The 17819-nt window shown below is 48.3% G+C and overlaps 1 protein-coding gene across 1 annotated transcript in view; it reads left to right on the forward strand.

The window, feature by feature from the left end:
• LOC147683184 (actin filament-associated protein 1-like 2) overlaps nucleotides 1-17819 on the forward strand; it is a 278687-nt gene that overhangs the window by 226115 nt on the left and 34753 nt on the right. The window contains exons 11-13 of the mRNA XM_086944799.1: nucleotides 2025-2173; nucleotides 3448-3568; nucleotides 4335-4455. Coding sequence (XP_086800925.1) covers nucleotides 2025-2173; nucleotides 3448-3568; nucleotides 4335-4455 — 391 coding nt within the window. The remainder of the gene's footprint in view (nucleotides 1-2024; nucleotides 2174-3447; nucleotides 3569-4334; nucleotides 4456-17819) is intronic.

Below are 17819 nucleotides of genomic sequence, written 5' to 3' on the forward strand. Positions count from 1 at the left end.
CGCAAGTCCCCTGATTTTCATCTGAGCAGGGGCACCAGGCAGGGTTGTCCCCTGTCACCGCTCCTGTTTGCACTGGCCCTGAAAACATTAGCGACTTGGGTCAGACAGGACCATTCTATACGGGGAATGCGTTGGTCAATGGATTGGGTAGATAAAATCTCCCTCTACGCAGACGGTATCCTGCTTTGCCTTACTAACCCTTAGAGGGTCACTCATATGTTTTTTAGACATGCTGGCCATTTTCGGCAGATGCTCAGGCTTTGCCATAAATTGGTCCAAGTCGGTGTTGTATGTCCTGAGGGGTGAACATCGGGTCATTCCCGCCACTTGCCTCATTCAGATTGCTCTCGAAGGTTTCAGGTACCTCGGCATAAACATTAGATCCGAAACTCTGTTACACTAATAATCTGGGCCCACCCCTGTCGCGGCTCAGGAACGACGTGGTGCGCTGAAAGGCCCTCCCACTCTCCATGTAGGGTAGGGCAGTACTCTTTAAAACGATGGATCTCCCTCGGTTCCTATACGCACTCCAAAAATACAATGGATCCGGTCCCCATGTCATATTTCAGGGAAATTGAGTATATTGAATAATAATATGTCTGCTGGGGGACTCCACGTCCACTAAAACATACCATTTGCGATGGGGGAGGCATGCTGAAATCTGGCATGGCCACTAGGTGGCGCCCTCAGCTCCTTTGCAATGGCAACGCTTAACTGGTATGACGGAGGAATAGGGTTGCCTGACCTAAAAGAGAATTATTGGGCATCCCAACTGGCAGCTATCAATCATGGGATTTATGGGCAGCCTAATGATCCCGGATTTAATATGGACAGATGGCAACTCACAGGAGGGGACTACACCAGAGTGCTATATGCCGGGCCCCGCAGATTTCCACTCACAGGTCCCACCGCGCACGCCGTCCATGTATGGTATGCAGCCAATAGACACCTTAAATGGGAAGGAAAACTCACGCTAGCTCACCCGCTTTGGAATTCGGAGAAATTGGGAAGCCTCTGGAAGTCCAAGGGATTTGATAAGTGGGACCTCATTGGGATCTAATGAATAATAGACGTCTGGGGAGACGAAACAATACATACCTTTGACTCACTTAAGCGGCAGTACAATTTAAATGACAGTGAGCATTTCCATTACCTCAAGGTGCGCCACGCGCAGCTTCCGCATATCTCGAGGGACACAACACTCCCGAAAGCTTCCCCTCTGGAGGATAGGGTGCTAGATGGCAATCTTCCCGTTAAAAGACATTGGAATGAGGATGGCCTGGAATTAGATGATGAGGATTGGCAGGAGGCAGTCTCCTCCCCGCGAGTAGTGGCAATTCAGGTGAGGCTGAGGCTGGTGCAGCTAAAGATACTACAAAGGACCTACCTCACAGGACCCGGACTGGTGCGAATGGGTCGTTCAGAAAGTGGAGCGTGTAGGAGGAGTTGCAGGGAACTGGGGACCTTTTTTCATATCCTGTTGCACTGCCAACGCATACAAGCATTTTGGGGAGAGGTCCATCACATGATGAGGGCAGTCCTGGATATAGACATTCAGCCGGAGGCACGTAGGTGCATCCTCAATGTCTGGGAGCCAATGGATCTAAATCACTGCACAAAGCAATGGGCAATGTTGGCATTTATGATAGCGAAGCGCAATATCGCCCAACTGTGGGGAGCTAGCCGCCCGCCTCAGGTCGAGAAGTGGGCGGAGGACTTAGACTGGTGCATGCTCAGGGAGAAGTCAGTCTATATCGCCAGTGGGTGTACAGGGAAGTGGAGTAGGGTGTGGGCTGCTTGGAACCAATACAAGGGGGATATCTGTTCTCCACCGGACCATCGGAGAGATGCTGAAGTGCAAGAATCCCCTTGATTCACCCACGGTACTAACTGTGCATTATTTTGTCTGTATGGAATGTCGTTGAGGTCGCTGGAAATGTTTGCATTGTATCACTCGATGTGTCTTTTGTCGAGCTGTTTAATAAAAAGAATATTTCTTTTTTTTTTCCTGTCTCCCATTGCAGACCTCTTCAGAAGAGGAGAGGGGCCTCTGGTTAAACCTCCTGCGGGCCGGGAGTGAAGGAAACTCAGAATCTGAAGCCCTCTCTGTGTACGAAGAAACCAACACTCAGATATCATCGCTGGCGGACGTCACTAACATGACGTCTGTGGGGTAAGCAATTCACTAATGGTGCTCTCTTGATCTCTGACATGTACATTTTTATTTTATTTGTGAGCCACGTGCCTCCCAAAAGGTGCTGTACATATCAAAAGGAGGGCACATTAGGTCATAAACAGTGGAGTGGGTACATAGGATTGTAATGAGTGATTGTTGTGACAATACTTACACACACACGGACACACACTCACACACAAAAATCCACCCATTATATTATACAGTTTATCTGACATATCGGTAGCCAGGGTGTAGTCAGGTTCATTGTCAGACTAGACTAGACTAATCCATCATGTTTTCTGACCAAAGTGTCCAGTCCAACTCTATTTCCCGCTCATCTACCTCTAGAGCTCTCTCATTATATTTCGGGGATTTACCTATATTTACTAAAACATCTCCTTCCGCCATGGCACGTTTGCTTCTTCATAAATGATCCTCCATCAGTCAGAGGCCAGCGGTGCTCCACTGCATACTTTCAGAACCTCACTCTTTCACCAACGATTCTCACTCCAGTCCTCGTTCCCTTTCAGCTTTGTTAGGGCACCTCATGCTAGTTCTTGATGCTCATTGACAAACTTCACTCTAGCTCTTGAGTCAGCACTGCTGGACTAATGTAACTCACTCCAGATCTTGGAGCTCTGTTGCTCTACTAATACATCATCTAAATCTAGCCACAAAACTCCCACTGCGCCACCGGTACAATTCAGTGCAGCCCAGGGAGAGCAACTGTTTCACTAATGTACGCTCAACAGCATAGTGACTACCACTGCTCCACGTGATCATCTTCTTGTCTGAGTGTTTCACCTTTACAGTTGGGTCTCCAGTGCCTAGAAGTCCAATTCTTAGCACTTAATAAATTGCTGTTGAATGTACATTCACTATTGCACCTCACGCCAGACTGAAGATCTGAAATGCTTCACTAATACATCAAATTCCAGCTTTGTGACCCTCACCACCCTGCATTACTCTACTATTTGCATACTGCATCTGATTGGATCCTGTTTGTGCCTGTATCCTGGGACTGTAATTGATGGAATCCTCTATGTGACAGGATTCTGTGTGTGATAAGGTCCTGTGTGTCACGTCATGTGGTGTGTGTGTCTGTGTGTGTGTATACACTGTTTGTAATGGAATCCTGTATGCACCAGGATTGTTTGTGTGATATCCCCTGAGTGTGAGCCCACCATTCCTGTGTGATGGAGTTCTGTCGGTAAAATGATTCTGTGTGTGATGGTATACTGAAAGGTGACGTGATCATGTGTCTCTTAAAGGGCTTTACTTCAACGAAAGTTGCCGACTCCCAACCCTTACATGGATGATCCGTTCAAACAGATTACTACACCTGCAGTCCCTGTTCCAGTCTACTCCAATACAGAGATTTTACAGCACATGGTACAGTATTGGGGCTGGGGAGATTTGAGGGGAAGGCAGAATCATATAGCAACAAGCAAGGGAAGAGACACCAAAGGAACTGATCAAGAATAGGACAAACTGACAAAGGTGTCAGAATTTAAAGTAGAGATACAACCAAAGATATGGGTGTAGAGACGGAAGGAAGAGACGGGCATGGCAAAGCTGGCATGGGCAAGGAAAGGTTTGTGGCAGACGCATGGGGTAGGGAGAGGTGGAAGGGGAAGGGGTTGCGAGATCCTGACTGAGGCATCTAAGTAGAAGGATGGAGGTGATGGGAAGAATGCAGTGAACACCTTTTCGATACACAGCTAGAATCCTCTGTGCCTGCACCATATGGAACCAACTGTGCAGGTTCTTGGTGCCATCAAACCAGAAATCTAAATTAGTTCTTGAAGTGGTTCTGTGGCATGTCCGACTCCTTAGCATGATTCATCTTCTTGTAAGTGAGAAGCATCCCCTCTCTGCACCAGAGGTTTCAATATGTTTATACATAGCTTCCCCATTTAGGGGATGTGTTTCTTCAGTAGGTCTCATATTCACATTCCCAAGGTGTTTCTATTGGATCAGACCTGCTATTCTTATCCAGGTCCTGTGTTACTTTTACTGACCTCCTCCACAAAGCCAGCTGGAGCCATTGTAACAGCAGTACTTCTTGGTTTATGTGTGTAATTATGTGATGTATCTCAATGTCCGATAAACACTGGATTGGTAGTTGTTGTTTTATTCTAATCATTTATTTCCATAGAATCACAGCTTCAATAGTGTGAGCCAACACGGGTCGTCTCTGCCTCTCCCTTCTTCTCATCCCGGCAGCCCCCAAGAACAGCAGACTAACAATGGTCCTGTCTTAGCCATAGAGAAATCAGGTGAGTGTGACCAACAGCAGAGTAGTGTTTGAGTGCCGGTATCAGAATGGCAAGGGATGCAGCAGTTTGGATTCAGGTGCTTTGGCAGAGCTTTGGGTGTAATCCCTCTCCTAGAAAGGAGTCTACAGGGAAGGATCAGGGAGCATTTCAAAAGCTGTCTTTGAGTCTCAGCACAGGAACATAAGGGTTGCTGCAGGCCAGAATTGCGGTACATCAGCAGCTCTCTGTGTAAGTCTCCCAATCTATTGAGAGGTCAATCAACATCAAGGATTTTTCTTCATTAACATATTAAAAGCATCATCCTCAAAATAGACCTCTCCACCAATCACAACCCACAAGCATCTGTGATTCCATTCCTCAGTAGGCTATTCCCACTTCTCTCTCTTTTCGTTGCTTGCTTTAACCACCTCTGTTCTCCAATCCCTTAACGCTAATCTTCCAGCACTGACATTCTGCCACCCTCATCATCAAATCTGTGTCCTCCGCAGTTCTCTCCTTTAACTTAAAGATCATCCACATCGGGCTCCAGACAGGTGCCTTCCGAGGACCCATGAAAGCTGGCAGATCATCCCATGGTAAATCTAACATGGACTCTGATGACCTCGCCCATCACTGCCATATTTCCCACTGGCCCTTCATCTACGAGACATTCGAAAGAGTTGTAGCGCTTCAATTTACAAGGCACATTTACCCTCAATCCCTGCTGGAGGCAATTCAGTCATGATTTCTGTCATACTGCAGAAACAAAGTTGCTACAGTGCATGCAAAAGATTATACTTTTGAATTACAAAGATGACCTGTGCCTCCTGGATCTTTTCAAATTTCAGAGACCTTTGACACAGTCAATTCAATTCAATTTTATTTATTTGATTTGGTACTCGACTGAAAACCACAAATATTTCATGCATAATATTCAATTTTTACACCACAGTCAATTACAAGGTTCTACTGTCCATAATTTGTTTCCTCTTTATTGGCAAACAAGTTGCAATACCCACTATGTCCTTTCAAACATGTGGCCCCAGAGTGCTCCATCCTCGCACCCCTGCTATTCAGAATGTTGATGTGGGTCCCCTCAGCGTCCTCATGACCAGACAAAATATCCACTCCACAAATATGCTGAAGTTCAGCTGTATGTATGGTCTCCTCTATTTTTTTTTTTTTAAATATATTTTTATTGCAGGGATTAGCCAAAGTTACATGTTAGATCAGCAACATATCTGCAGTGAAAATAAAAAAAAACATCCGATCCCCCGTGAGAAAACATATTGGATACACAGCCATTCAGCCCACAACCCGAGGGTCGGGCGGCGTCTGCTTACAAAATCGCAGGTGGGGATCCGGTATAAAGTCTAAGCTGATCCGGATAATCCAGCGGCCTTCGTCTGCTTTTCTAAATCAACTTAATGGAACAAACCCTCCCCAACAGTTGCTCAACTCAGCTCCCTCCCCCCGCCCAACCCCGCCATCAGTGTGTGATACGTGTAGCAAGCGCTCGTGGGAAGAAACCCTAGGTAACTGCGTAGAGATCAGTGTTGTGGATGTCTAACGGGACTCAAGTTGTGTTACGTCATCGCCCTCAGAATCGCTGGAAGCGCAGTAATCTTGCAGGGCCTGCACTAATGTCTCCCATTCCAATGCTGTTTCTAGCGCCCTCTCATTCTGCTGCCGCCTCGCCAGTTGGTATCGTAAAGTGCTCTCCCCTGTGGCCCATTTCAAAAGTTCGTTGTGCCATTTAGCTCCCGTTGGACCAACTCTTGCCTTCCAATTCCAGGTTATCTCTCTTTTAGCGAGAATGAGCCCTAAGTCTATAAATGTGCTTGATATTTTATTTTTAGGGGTATGCGGGAACCAATGTAGGATCCCCACCGCTGCGTCGACAGTCAAAGTTCTCCCAGTAACCCCATTAAGAGTGTCCTCGATCAGAAGCCAGTATGAGGACAGCGCTGGGCAGGACCACAGCATGTGAATGAGGTCTGCCTCGGGTGCTCGGCATCTGGGGCAATCTGCCGTGTCTGTGGCGAAGTATTGCTGGATTTTTGGCCGGGGTCAGGTAGGCCCTGTGGAGTATATAAAAGTGAACCAGTTGAAACCGGGCGTGGCGCGCTCCCTTCCAGGCTCGGCGCATTAGTTGTGTCCACGTCGTTTCCGGTATCTCTTTTCCTATGTCGGCTTCCCAACGGTTCCGCAGTGTGGTGAGCGGGGGCAAACCCTCATTAATCAGTCTATTATATAAGCACGTGACTGCCTTGACCGTCCCCGCGGACATCATAACATATTGGCACACCGGCGACGTAGGCGGTTCCTCCATACCACTTTTCCAGTGCGTCTGAATTGCTCTAATTAGAGCTGTATGTAGGAGGAAATCGCCTCGGGGAACGTCGAAACGGTCCAGGATCTCCTGGAAGGGTAGTAACACCCCGTCTTCATAAAGGTCCCCCTCTAACTGCAAGCCTGCATCTTCCCAATGTCCTAGGCGCGACCAGTCTCCCCCGTGCGGCAAGGCCGTTAACATCCCCAGCGGTATTTCCGGTGCATATCGGAGTTTTAGCTCCCCCCGGGCGTGGGCGCGATTCCAGCACAACCTAATAGTCCGTTCCTCAAGCGTTAAGTCTTGCAGGGCTAAGCGCTGGCGTAGTGCGATGAAGGAAATAACATGTCTGGGCATTCCCCTGCCCCTCCCATCCTCCGGGCCACGAAACTCTCTCGCTATCTCCTGGGTGAAGGTCTGGAATTGAGCTGCCAGATAGTATTTTTCAAAATCTGGCACCGCTAGACCTCCTTCCGACTTCGGTCTCATCAGGGTCTTGAGTGCCACTCTCCGGCGACCCGATCCCCAGAGGAACCCCACAACCATGGATCTCAGGAGCCGAAAGGTGGCCGGCGGGACCCAAATCGGAAGCACCCTAAAATAGTATATCAACCGGGGTAGTGCCACCATTTTCAACAGTGCTATACGCCCCGCCACCGAAAGCGGAAGGGTAGCCCAGAAGTCCATGTTGCCTCGCAACACGCGAATACAGCGGGCTATATTGCCGTCCAGGAGGTCGGCGGGGTCATGGTACACGTTCACCCCCAGGTACTTGAGGCAGCTAGGTTCCCACCTAATCACTCTGTTGGTGTCGGGTCTGGGCTCTCCCCTACGAACTGGAAATAGACAGGCCTTGGCCCAATTCACCTTAAGGCCCGAGACCTCCCCGAAGGTTGTCAGAGCCTCTGCAGCCCCGTCTAGAGCAGTATCTGAATTCTCAAGGAAGAGCAGCAGGTCATCAGCATACAGAGAGATATAGTGCTGACCAGACAAGGTCCGCAGTCCGCCGAAAGAAGCTCCGGTCCGAACTGACAACGCCAGTGGCTCCACCGCTAGCGCGAAGAGCAATGGAGATAGCGAGCACCCCTGCCTCGTACCTCGTTCTACTGGGTACTGTTGGGAGATCAGCGGGCCTGCCCTCACCCTGGCCGACGCAGAGGCATAAAGCACCGTAGTCCACCTGATAAAGCCCTCTCCTAGACCGAAGCGCAGTAGTACTCTGCGCAAGTAGTCCCATTCTAGGCTATCAAAAGCCTATTCCCGGTCAACCGAAAGGACCAATGGGCACAGGGCCTCCGTGTGCGGTTCCTCTAGCAGTCGAAATAACCGGCGAATATTCATGGTCGTATTGCGTTTTGGGATAAATCCTGCCTGGTCTTCGTGTACCAAGGAGCGCATGTGTCCCAGCAGCCTTGACGCCAATATACTGATAGAATCTTATAGTCGACCATTAACATAGATAACGGTCGATAAGACGCCGGGTCAGCTGACTCCCTACCAGGCTTGAGGAGGGGAACTACTAGGGCCTCACACATCGAGCCGGGGAGTCGTCCCAGGCGCTTCGCTCCTCTGTAGACTACTAACAGTCGGGGCGCCAATAGGTCCACGTAGGTGGAGTAAAATTCGACCGGGAGCCCGTCGAGGCCCGGGGTCTTATTTCTCGCCATCCCCTTTATGGCGCTACGGATTTCCCCCAGTTCAATATCGGTGCCCAGGGCCTTGGCCACGGCGGGCTCCAGCGCGGGAATCTCTAAGGATTGCAGATAATCGTCGACCAGGGTGGGATCTCGGGTCAGGTTACTGTGGTACAGCCGTTCGTAGTAACGCTGGTAGCAATCTAATATCTCCGGTTGAGTGTGCACCTCAAGACCCTCCGCGGTGCCCCCATTGGTCGCAAAATAGTCAGAAATGTTGTCCTCCAGGTCCGCCCTGACGACTATATACTCTAACATCTCAGGGCGCAGTTTCCAAGTAGGTACATTAGGGACCCCGGGAAACCAACGGAAGTCCCCTAGGAGGGGGTTGTGATCCGAGATGGTCCTGGCCAGATATTCAGAGCGAACTGTCGCGTACACCAATTCCACCGACCCCAGAAACCCGTCTAGTCGCACATGTAATTCGTGCAGGCCAGAAAAGAATGAATAGTCTCTAGTGTCGGGGTGTTGCGCACGCCAAATATCCGTCAGCCCCCAATGCGTCTGCCATTCCTTCCTGCCTTTAGCCACTCGCCGGACCGGGGAGTCCGGAAGGGGGGGGTGTGAACGGTCAGCGTCGACATCCACCACCGAGTTAAAATCGCCACCTAGCAGGAGGGTTCCCGACAAGAAATGGGCCAAGGAGCCCGACAACCCGGAGAGGAAGGCAAGCTGGTCCACATTAGGTGCATAAACGCAACAGATATTCAGCGCTCTGCCCCCCAATGTGCCAGAGATAGCCACGTAGCGACCCTCCGGATCTACCACAGATTTGGAAACCTGCAGGGAAACCCCAGCCCTTATCCATATCAGTACCCCCCTCGCGTAAGCTGAGTAAGTAGTGCAGTAAACCTGCCCTCTCCATCTACGCTGTAGCGCCGCCCCTTCCGCCTTGGTGAGATGTGTCTCCTGCAGCAGCGCTATTTGCACCCCTCTACGCACTAGATAAGCGTGAATTTTGTGGCGTCTGGACATAGTGTGAAGACCCCGCACATTCCAGTGACGCATTTCACATTAGCGATCTCAGCCATTGTCCCACATCGTCGCTCCCAGGCTCTCCCAACAACGCGCAATCAAAAAACAGGCAAAAATCTGGTCAACACTAATGGCGGTCATCCCCCCCAACAGCAACCAAACTTCCTTTTGAAACAAACCCCTTCCCACCCACCCCAGAACTGGACCCAAATAGCACCATCTAGTTCCCATCCAAACCGTGTCCCTGGAAAACCCCTGTTCCCCGACTAATCCTGCGGTCGCCACCGCAGGTAAGCCTTAAGGGCTAAGTGCGGGCCGGGTGCCAGCAATGGGCCATCGAGCCTCGGGCTACCGAGACTAAAACGAGCCCCAAATCAAAAGTATCAGACAATGTATGGTCTCCTCTATATACGACAACTAGAGATGCTGCCTTGACACTACTCAATCCTGAACTGGGAGTAATGTATGTAAAAATAAACCTCTCTGAAACTAAGTTCCACTATTCAATGAAGGTACAATCCCAGACAAAGAATTAGGTACAGAACATTCAGCTCAATAAGGTTGACCCCCCTTGTAACAAGCCCCAACATCTACAGTGTTTTCAAACTGATTCCAGTCCCTCTTTCAAGGATTCTTTTTAATTCTCAACCGGTGTACTATCAGCTCAGCTTCCTCTCATTAATCAATCAATCAATCAATCAATCAAGGCATTTATAGGGCGCACTACTTACCCGGAGGGTCTCAAGGCGCTTGGGAGGGGTGGGGTGCCGCTACTGCTCGAACAGCCAGGTCTTGAGTTTCTTCCTGAGGGAGAGGTGGTCTTGGGTCAGGCGAAGGTCGGGAGGGAGGGTGTTCCAGGTCTTGGCGGCCAAGTAGGAGAAGGACCTTCCTCCTGTTGTCACTCTTCGGATGCGGGGGACGGCGGCGAGGGCGTGGTTGGTCGATCGGAGGTGGCGTTTGGGAGCGTAGAAGTTGAGGCGGTTGTTGAGGTAGCTCGAGCCTTGGTCATGTAGGGCTTTGTGTGCGTGGGTGAGGAGACGGAAGGTGATTCTCTTGTTGACGGAGAGCCAGTGCAGGTCTCTCAGATGTCCGGAGATGTGGCTGCTCCGGGGGATGTCGAGGATGAGTCTGGCTGAGGCGTTCTGGATCCGCTGGAGTCTCTTCTGGAGCTTGGCGGTGGTTCCGGCGTAGAGGGCGTTGCCGTACTCCAGTCTGCTGGTGACGAGGGCCTGGGTGACCGTCTTCCTGGTCTCGGTGGGGATCCACCGGAAGATCTTCCGTAGCATTCGCAGGATGTTAAAACAGGACGCGGAGATGGCGTTGACTTGTCTGGTCATGGAGAGGGAGGAGTCCAGGATGAAGCCCAGGTTGCGTGCGTGGTCTGTCGGTTTGGGTGCGGAGCCCAGGGCGGGGGGCCACCAGGAGTCGTCCCAGGCGGAGGGCGAGGAGCCCAGGATGAGGACTTCCGTCTTGTCTGAGTTCAGTTTCAGGCGGCTGGTCGTCATCCACTCGGCTACGTCTTTCATCCCTTCGTGGAGGTTGGTTCTGGCGGCGGCAGGGTCGTTGGTCAGGGAGAGGATCAGCTGGGTGTCGTCGGCGTAGGAGATGATGTTGAGGTTGTGTTGGCGTGCGATGGCCGCAAGGGGGCTCATGTAGACGTTGAAGAGGGTGGGGCTGAGCGAGGAGCCCTGAGGAACGCCGCAGATGACTTCCGTGGCTGCAGATCTGAATGGTGGTAGGCGGACTCTCTGTGTTCTTCCAACGAGGAAGGAGATGATCCACTCCAGTGCCTTCTCCTGGATTCCGATGTTGCTGAGGCGCTGCACTAGGGTGCGGTGGCAGACAGTGTCGAACGCCGCAGAGAGGTCTAGGAGGATGAAGGCCGCTGTTTCACCGTTGTCCAGCAGGGCTCGTATGTCATCGGTGGCAGCGATGAGGGCGGTCTCGGTGCTGTGGTTGGCTCGGAAGCCAGACTGTGGGTTGTCGAGGGATCCATTTGTCTCGAGGAAGGTGGCCAGCTGCTTGTTGACGGTCTTCTCAATGACTTTGGCTGGGAACGGGAGGAGCGAGATGGGGCAGTAATTCTTGAGTTCGGTGGGGTCCGCTGTTGGTTTCTTTAGTAGAGCGCTGAGTTCGGCGTGCTTCCAGCTCTCAGGGAAGGAGGCGGTGTCGAAGGAGGTGTTGATGATGTCCCGCAGGTGGGGTGCGATGACAGTGTCGGCCTTGTTGAAGACGTGGTGGGGGCACGGGTCGGTCGGGGATCCGGAGTGGATAGAGTTCATCGTGCAGATGGTGTCTTCTGTGTTGATCTGGTCATATCTTCTGCTTTGCATTGCAAGCCCTTATCCTAACGTACATCATTGGAGGCGATACACTGCTCTCAAGACTCATGATACCACCCACACACTCTTCGTAACTACCTTACAAGGATGGCATGCTTGATTACTGGGCAACATAAATATGGCTACAACACACCAATTCTCAAAGGTCTCCTGTGGCTCCCTTTGCAAGCTTACTTCAAATTCAAAACCTTATGCAATGTATGCAAAACATTACACACCACCAATCCTGACTAGCTGTTGATTAGCGGATGCTCGTATCATGCATAGCAAAAACAAACTTATTCTTGAAGTTCCCCAAAAATTAAGAAGAAACACGTTTATGTTCCTCTCCCACTTCACTTTAAATTCTGATTAACTTGTGTCTCCCCCTCCTCTTGTTCCTTTCATGCTTTTATGCCAAAAGTCTTGTTTACTGGGGTTAATGTCTCCTACATTATTCTGTATTTTAAAACCAGTGCTCCTTGTATATCACAGTATCGTCTTTGAGCCCATTCCATACTTACCAACCCTACTGATTAGTTGGTAGTTGCGTTTTGAGCAACACTAGCGCTTACTGAGTTCAGCCTTCAGTCCTCCGCCTTTTAGAGCTCTCAAGGTTTGATCATTCTTAGTACTGAGAACTGATTAGCATATTTTATGGTATAGCAGGAACTATAGTATGCACACTTTGACATCAGTGACAAGATAGAACATTACATTGGTTAAATGATAAAATCAAATTGAAAGCAAAATTACTAGAAAAACACTGAAACTTGACTATGGTAGACAGTTACCTGACAAAAGTTGTCAATGTTAAAGATAATGACGCCCCCCTTCTGGCAGGCAGGAGGGTGCCAGCTATCATGTTTGCTGACGACACCCTCCTGCTTTCCAAATCTCCGATGGGGATACAAAGGATCTTAGATGGATTTGGTCTCTTCTGTACACAACATGGTCTAGAGATCAATACTGAGAAGACCAAGTTCATCATCTTTAATCCATCCCTAAATACCAGACCTAAACCTACCTTAGGGCGAAGCCAGCTTGGAAAGGGTTACAACCTTTCAATACTTGGGGGTTACATTACATGAGGACTTATCCTGGGACCCCCAAATAGTAAAATCCCGGCTGAAGTTGTGCCAACTTTCAGGTGCTATCCTGAAGGCTGTGAACACTTCAACCTTTAAACCCATAAGCCCGGCACTAGAACTCTACAAAACTCAAGCTAACGCGGCTGCATCTTATGGCAGCAAGCTTTGGGGGTATAAAGCGGAGCATGATTTGGCCAGAGTGGAAAATAATTTTCTCAGACGCCTTCTGGCACTCCCTCGTGGTACACCTCTGCTCCCCCTAAGATTAGATGTGGGCTTACCTTCTATCGCTGTAGAATTGGAGTCAAAGCCAATAAGATTCTGGCATAGGCTATGGTCCACCAGCGAGCTCGCACATTACAGGCGGGACCTCTGCCATGTAATGAGTTTGAATAAGCGAGATAGAATCCCATGGCTGGCTTTTGTCAAGAAAGAATTGTACCGGATGAAACTGCCTGAGCTATGGGAGGACCCTGAGCAGGGATGTCGAACTATTTCCCGCAAAAAGTTGGTCCTAATCTACAAGGAACAAAGTTTAGCTCTCCTCCTGTCCGCTCCTACTAACGGCACCCTGACTGACCGCTTTTTGGAATTTAAGAATTCCTATGAATTCGAAGGTTTTATGGACATTATATTCCCCATCCTAGCGAGAAAATTATATATACAGTGGAGGCTAGGCACTTTGCCCATTAAAACCTTCACTTGTAAATGGCTTAAGGGGGGGGATAAATCTTGTCCCGGATGCAATGCTCATGACGAGGAGGAAATTCATTTTCTTTTCTTTTGCCCTGCTTACAACAGACCCAGGAAATACTGGCTGGTGCCCCTATGCAGGAACCTGGGATTTAGGTGTCATCTGTTTGCATATAGAATATTAAAAACTAGCACTTTGCCTCACATTGTATTCGCAGTGGCTAAATTCATTATGGCTATGTGGCAGATAAGAAAAAAACTATTACATGCCTAAATGTAGAAAATATGAAATGTTCTTCTTAAATTAGAATTATCCTTTTCAATTCTGAAATTATCCCTCCTAATCATGAAATTGATTTTTCCAATCCCCTTTTATCTTTAGTACAATATGGAAACTATTTTTATCTATTGTATTTTAAAATTTGCAATGTGTTTTTTTAATGTGGATGTATAAATGTATTTTGCAATGAATCTTTTATGGTCTCAAGGACCGAAATAAAGAAATTTTGGATTGTATTGGATAAAATCAAATTGAAAGCAAAATTACTAGAAAAACACTGAAACTTCACTAAGGTAGACAGTTACCTGACAAAAGTTGTGGAGTGGCACTCCTGTCTGTCCAAAGAGGCTCCATCCATCAAATGAAGGAGTCTCTAGATGGATTCCTCGTAGGTGTGTTGCTTCCTGACTCTTCCGCAGCTCCCAGGAGCTACTCTGTACAAAGCAGTGTCCAAAATGAAGGTACATTTAGATGTCAGGTTTTAGCCCATCTCTACCAGTGTGACATTTGCCCTGTTGTGAGTGAGAGCTGAACTCGACATCCAGAAGTGTGAGTCTCACTCACAATGAGTGAGACTTGGAGTCTCTGGGTTTTTCTTAAGACCAGAGCAGGCCTCAGCAATTCACAACCGCTCCTGCAGTGAAACAAAACATTGCACAACGAATGCAGCTAGAAAATAAGTCCAAAATTGGGTCATGGGGAAAGTGAAACTGGAACTTACAATGCCTTTCTGGGTGAGAGGAAAGGCCGGATAGAGGGGGTGGGAGGTAGGCCACCCTGCTATGATCCAGTCCGTCCACTGCACCTTTTGAATTACTGAATTATGAAGTACAGAAAGAGGCTGCCCCAGCATCCTGGGTGCCCCACCGCTCCCCCTCCATGTCTCCCTACTACCATGTGACACAATGCACAGGTTTCAGTATCTCTTTTGCCAGAAGTGAAGGCACTCATGGCTATTGCAAGCTCAGGGCTGCCAGTGGATATTTCTGGAGACTGAGACCGTTCTAATAGAGATACAGCAAGCAATGGCGAGGCTAGGCAACCATGTTTACACCCAGGACCATGCACTCACCCACCTCTGCCACATACCTACATAATCACCGGAAATGGTTCTGATAACACTCATTCTTTGAGTGTGAGCTTCACACCTTCGAGGACAAGCTCACTTGCTAACCGTGAGTCTCACACCTTGGAGCACAGCCTCATCCATTGAAGGTGACTCTCACACCTTGGGGTGTAAGCTTAACTCTAATCTGGGTAAAATGTCATTTGATGTTATTTAATGTGATTGCATGATCAGGTCTCATGTGATGTTATTTGTGGTCACATCCTCATTGTGCTAACTGGTGGTTTCGAAGCTTGAAACAGCCTACCTCTTTTTTGGTCACAGCAGGAAGGCTGTGCCTTTGTAAAATAAGTGAATCAAACGGTAGACAGTACTGCCCACCTGAGGTACCCTGGCAAGGCTCGGACATTTTTCTAGCTATGGAATACCAAGAGGTTCTGCAAATCATAATTGAAGTGCTAACAGAGCTGTGTGTGTGTCCCATCTCTGGTATAGCAGGAGATGCTGCATACCCAAATCAAGGTGTGTTTTGAAACTGTATTTTATTCTCCTTACTGCAATGTCAGGTGGTTGGCTGATAAGGATTGACATTACCCGAACACTGTGTGATTCTCACTACTTACATAGATGGAGTACTACAGCTTAGGTTTGACATGGATTGGAAAAGTTGTCTTATCCATGAAGGTAGCGATACCAAAGGCGATGATGTATATGGCCATTTCTGAACTGGGGTGGCGGAGTGAGCTAAAGAATGGTGATGGATTAAACCCAGATCAGTTGACTGGAGGTGAGTGTTTGATTTGCTCAAACGCTCCGTCCATCATCCATCCCCTTTTGTATCGCTTTGTTCGCCCTAAGTTGGCAGGGTATGCTCAGACATGAGTCCCTTGCTCACTTTGCCACTGGATTCAAGATAGCCTGGCTGATGAGGATTATGAATCCGAAACCGGCCCCAGGAGGCTTGTTTCCGGTCCAGGGAAAACATGGCTTGGCAGTTCGGGCTGGACTGTTCCCATGAGGCACAGGGTCAGGCTGATTTGCATATGGCCATGTATGAACTGGGGTGGCGGAGTGAGCTAAAGAATGGTGATGGATTAAACCCAGATCAGTTGATTGGGGGTGAGTATTTGATTTGCTCAAACGCTCCGTCCATCATCCCCTTTTGTATCGCTTTATCCATGAAGGTATGCACAGAGTGTTCAAATCAGATGTGGGTTGAACATTTTCAGTAGCTTTGCTTCCCACATTTCTTACCCTTCCTTCGTCTCTGAAAGCTTATTTATGAATTATTCTTCTTTTTTTAAGTTTAATTTTATTAAGAGATAAACAGGAAAAATAACAGCAATGCAACAAATACATCAAATCCTATTTGAAATAATAGTAAAGAAATATATTAAAAATTTGTAAGGATAGGACAATAAAGCTGGAACCAAAAGAAAGATGCATCATATAATACAATAAAAGAACAAGGGAAAGGGAACAAAGAGTAATCAAGATACAGCAATTAACAATAACCTAGTGTATAATAAATGCTATTGAGTACTGTAAGCATAACAATAATAAAAAATTGAAAAATATGCTAATAAACCAACTAATCATGTGTTAATGAAAAGGCAAAGGGAAAACATTAAGGTGGTTTTCGAACATCATCTGACAAATTTTTAGATCTGATTGATTCTTCTAACCACAGATACCTCACCCTTAAATATTCCCAGCCATCAGACTGGATCCAAGGAACTTCCAAGCAATAGCTCCACAGCGCTACTGGGTAGTGCCATCCGACTCCACAGCAACCTCATTGCCACCTCAGAAACGACAGAGTAGAGCTGCATGTATGGGACAGTGTCGTATATAAGTTCAAGACACATCATGACTTGAGAAGTAGATTTATTAAGGAGAACAGCAGAGAGTGATCCAACGCCTGCTGACCAAACTCCAACTGACTCTAATAGAACATTGAGTGTAGAGTCAGATTGACACATATTCTGGAATGTAGGGAGTACATAGAGAAACCAAGAATCATAGAGTAATAACCATAGATAGTATTTGCAACAGACAACACTGCATTCTGACATCAGTTCCTGTCTTTCCATGACCTTGAATGCTGTTCTAAAGCTCCACGTTTAATGTTGTCAAACTTCTGACATCTTCAGAATTCTCAAGCAGTGCCCTTGGGAAGAAAAATTTCTACCCATAACGACAGAATTCAAGCCATGCCACAGGAAGCAAATGTCAGTCACAGACCTCCATTATGTGTCGCTGGTGCCTAGCAACCGGTCAGGACGCAGTCATGGGGTAAGTGTGGCCTGATGCACATGACAGTGATAGGAAAGCAGGAAGGAAAGGTTTTCACATTGCAGAACACAATAAGAGATCACAATTGAATTTGTGGTCCCGCTCCAAGTCGGGGGCTGTTTTGCTCCAGATCGATAGGCTCTTCCCGCTCTAAATTCCTGTCCTGCTTGAACTCATTAGGTAGGTCAAAGTTTAAGGAGCATCACGAAGTGCAAGAAGTCCAAGCAGGATTTGATCCCCTCTTGCCACTCAGGTCCATGGTAGAATCCATGCAGTTGGCATTTCAAGGGCCTTTCTCCTCCACTGACACCGAGCCCGTCGCCAGATTGTTCAAGCCAACCACGGAATTCATGAGCCATCGTTGATCTCACAGCAGAGAAAGTCATTTAAAGAGGTCATGCTGCAAATGTTTAAGGTGCTGTAGCTCCCTCTGGAGCTATAGCAGGCCTCTCAGAGCCCTCTTAAAGACCCAAGCCTGGCCCCATGCCAATGCAGGTCCAGACTTACACTCCAGCCTCAAGGTCCACACTATAACCTCCATGCTAGCTTTGCTGCCAACTCTGCCAATTCCATATCCGACTCAATCCCAATGCCAGTCTCTGATACAGAGCCAAGGACAGCCCGTACCAGCCCTATGT

This window comes from Lissotriton vulgaris, chromosome 11 (genome assembly GCF_964263255.1).
Source record: "Lissotriton vulgaris chromosome 11, aLisVul1.2, whole genome shotgun sequence".
Lineage (NCBI taxonomy): Eukaryota > Metazoa > Chordata > Amphibia > Caudata > Salamandridae > Lissotriton > Lissotriton vulgaris.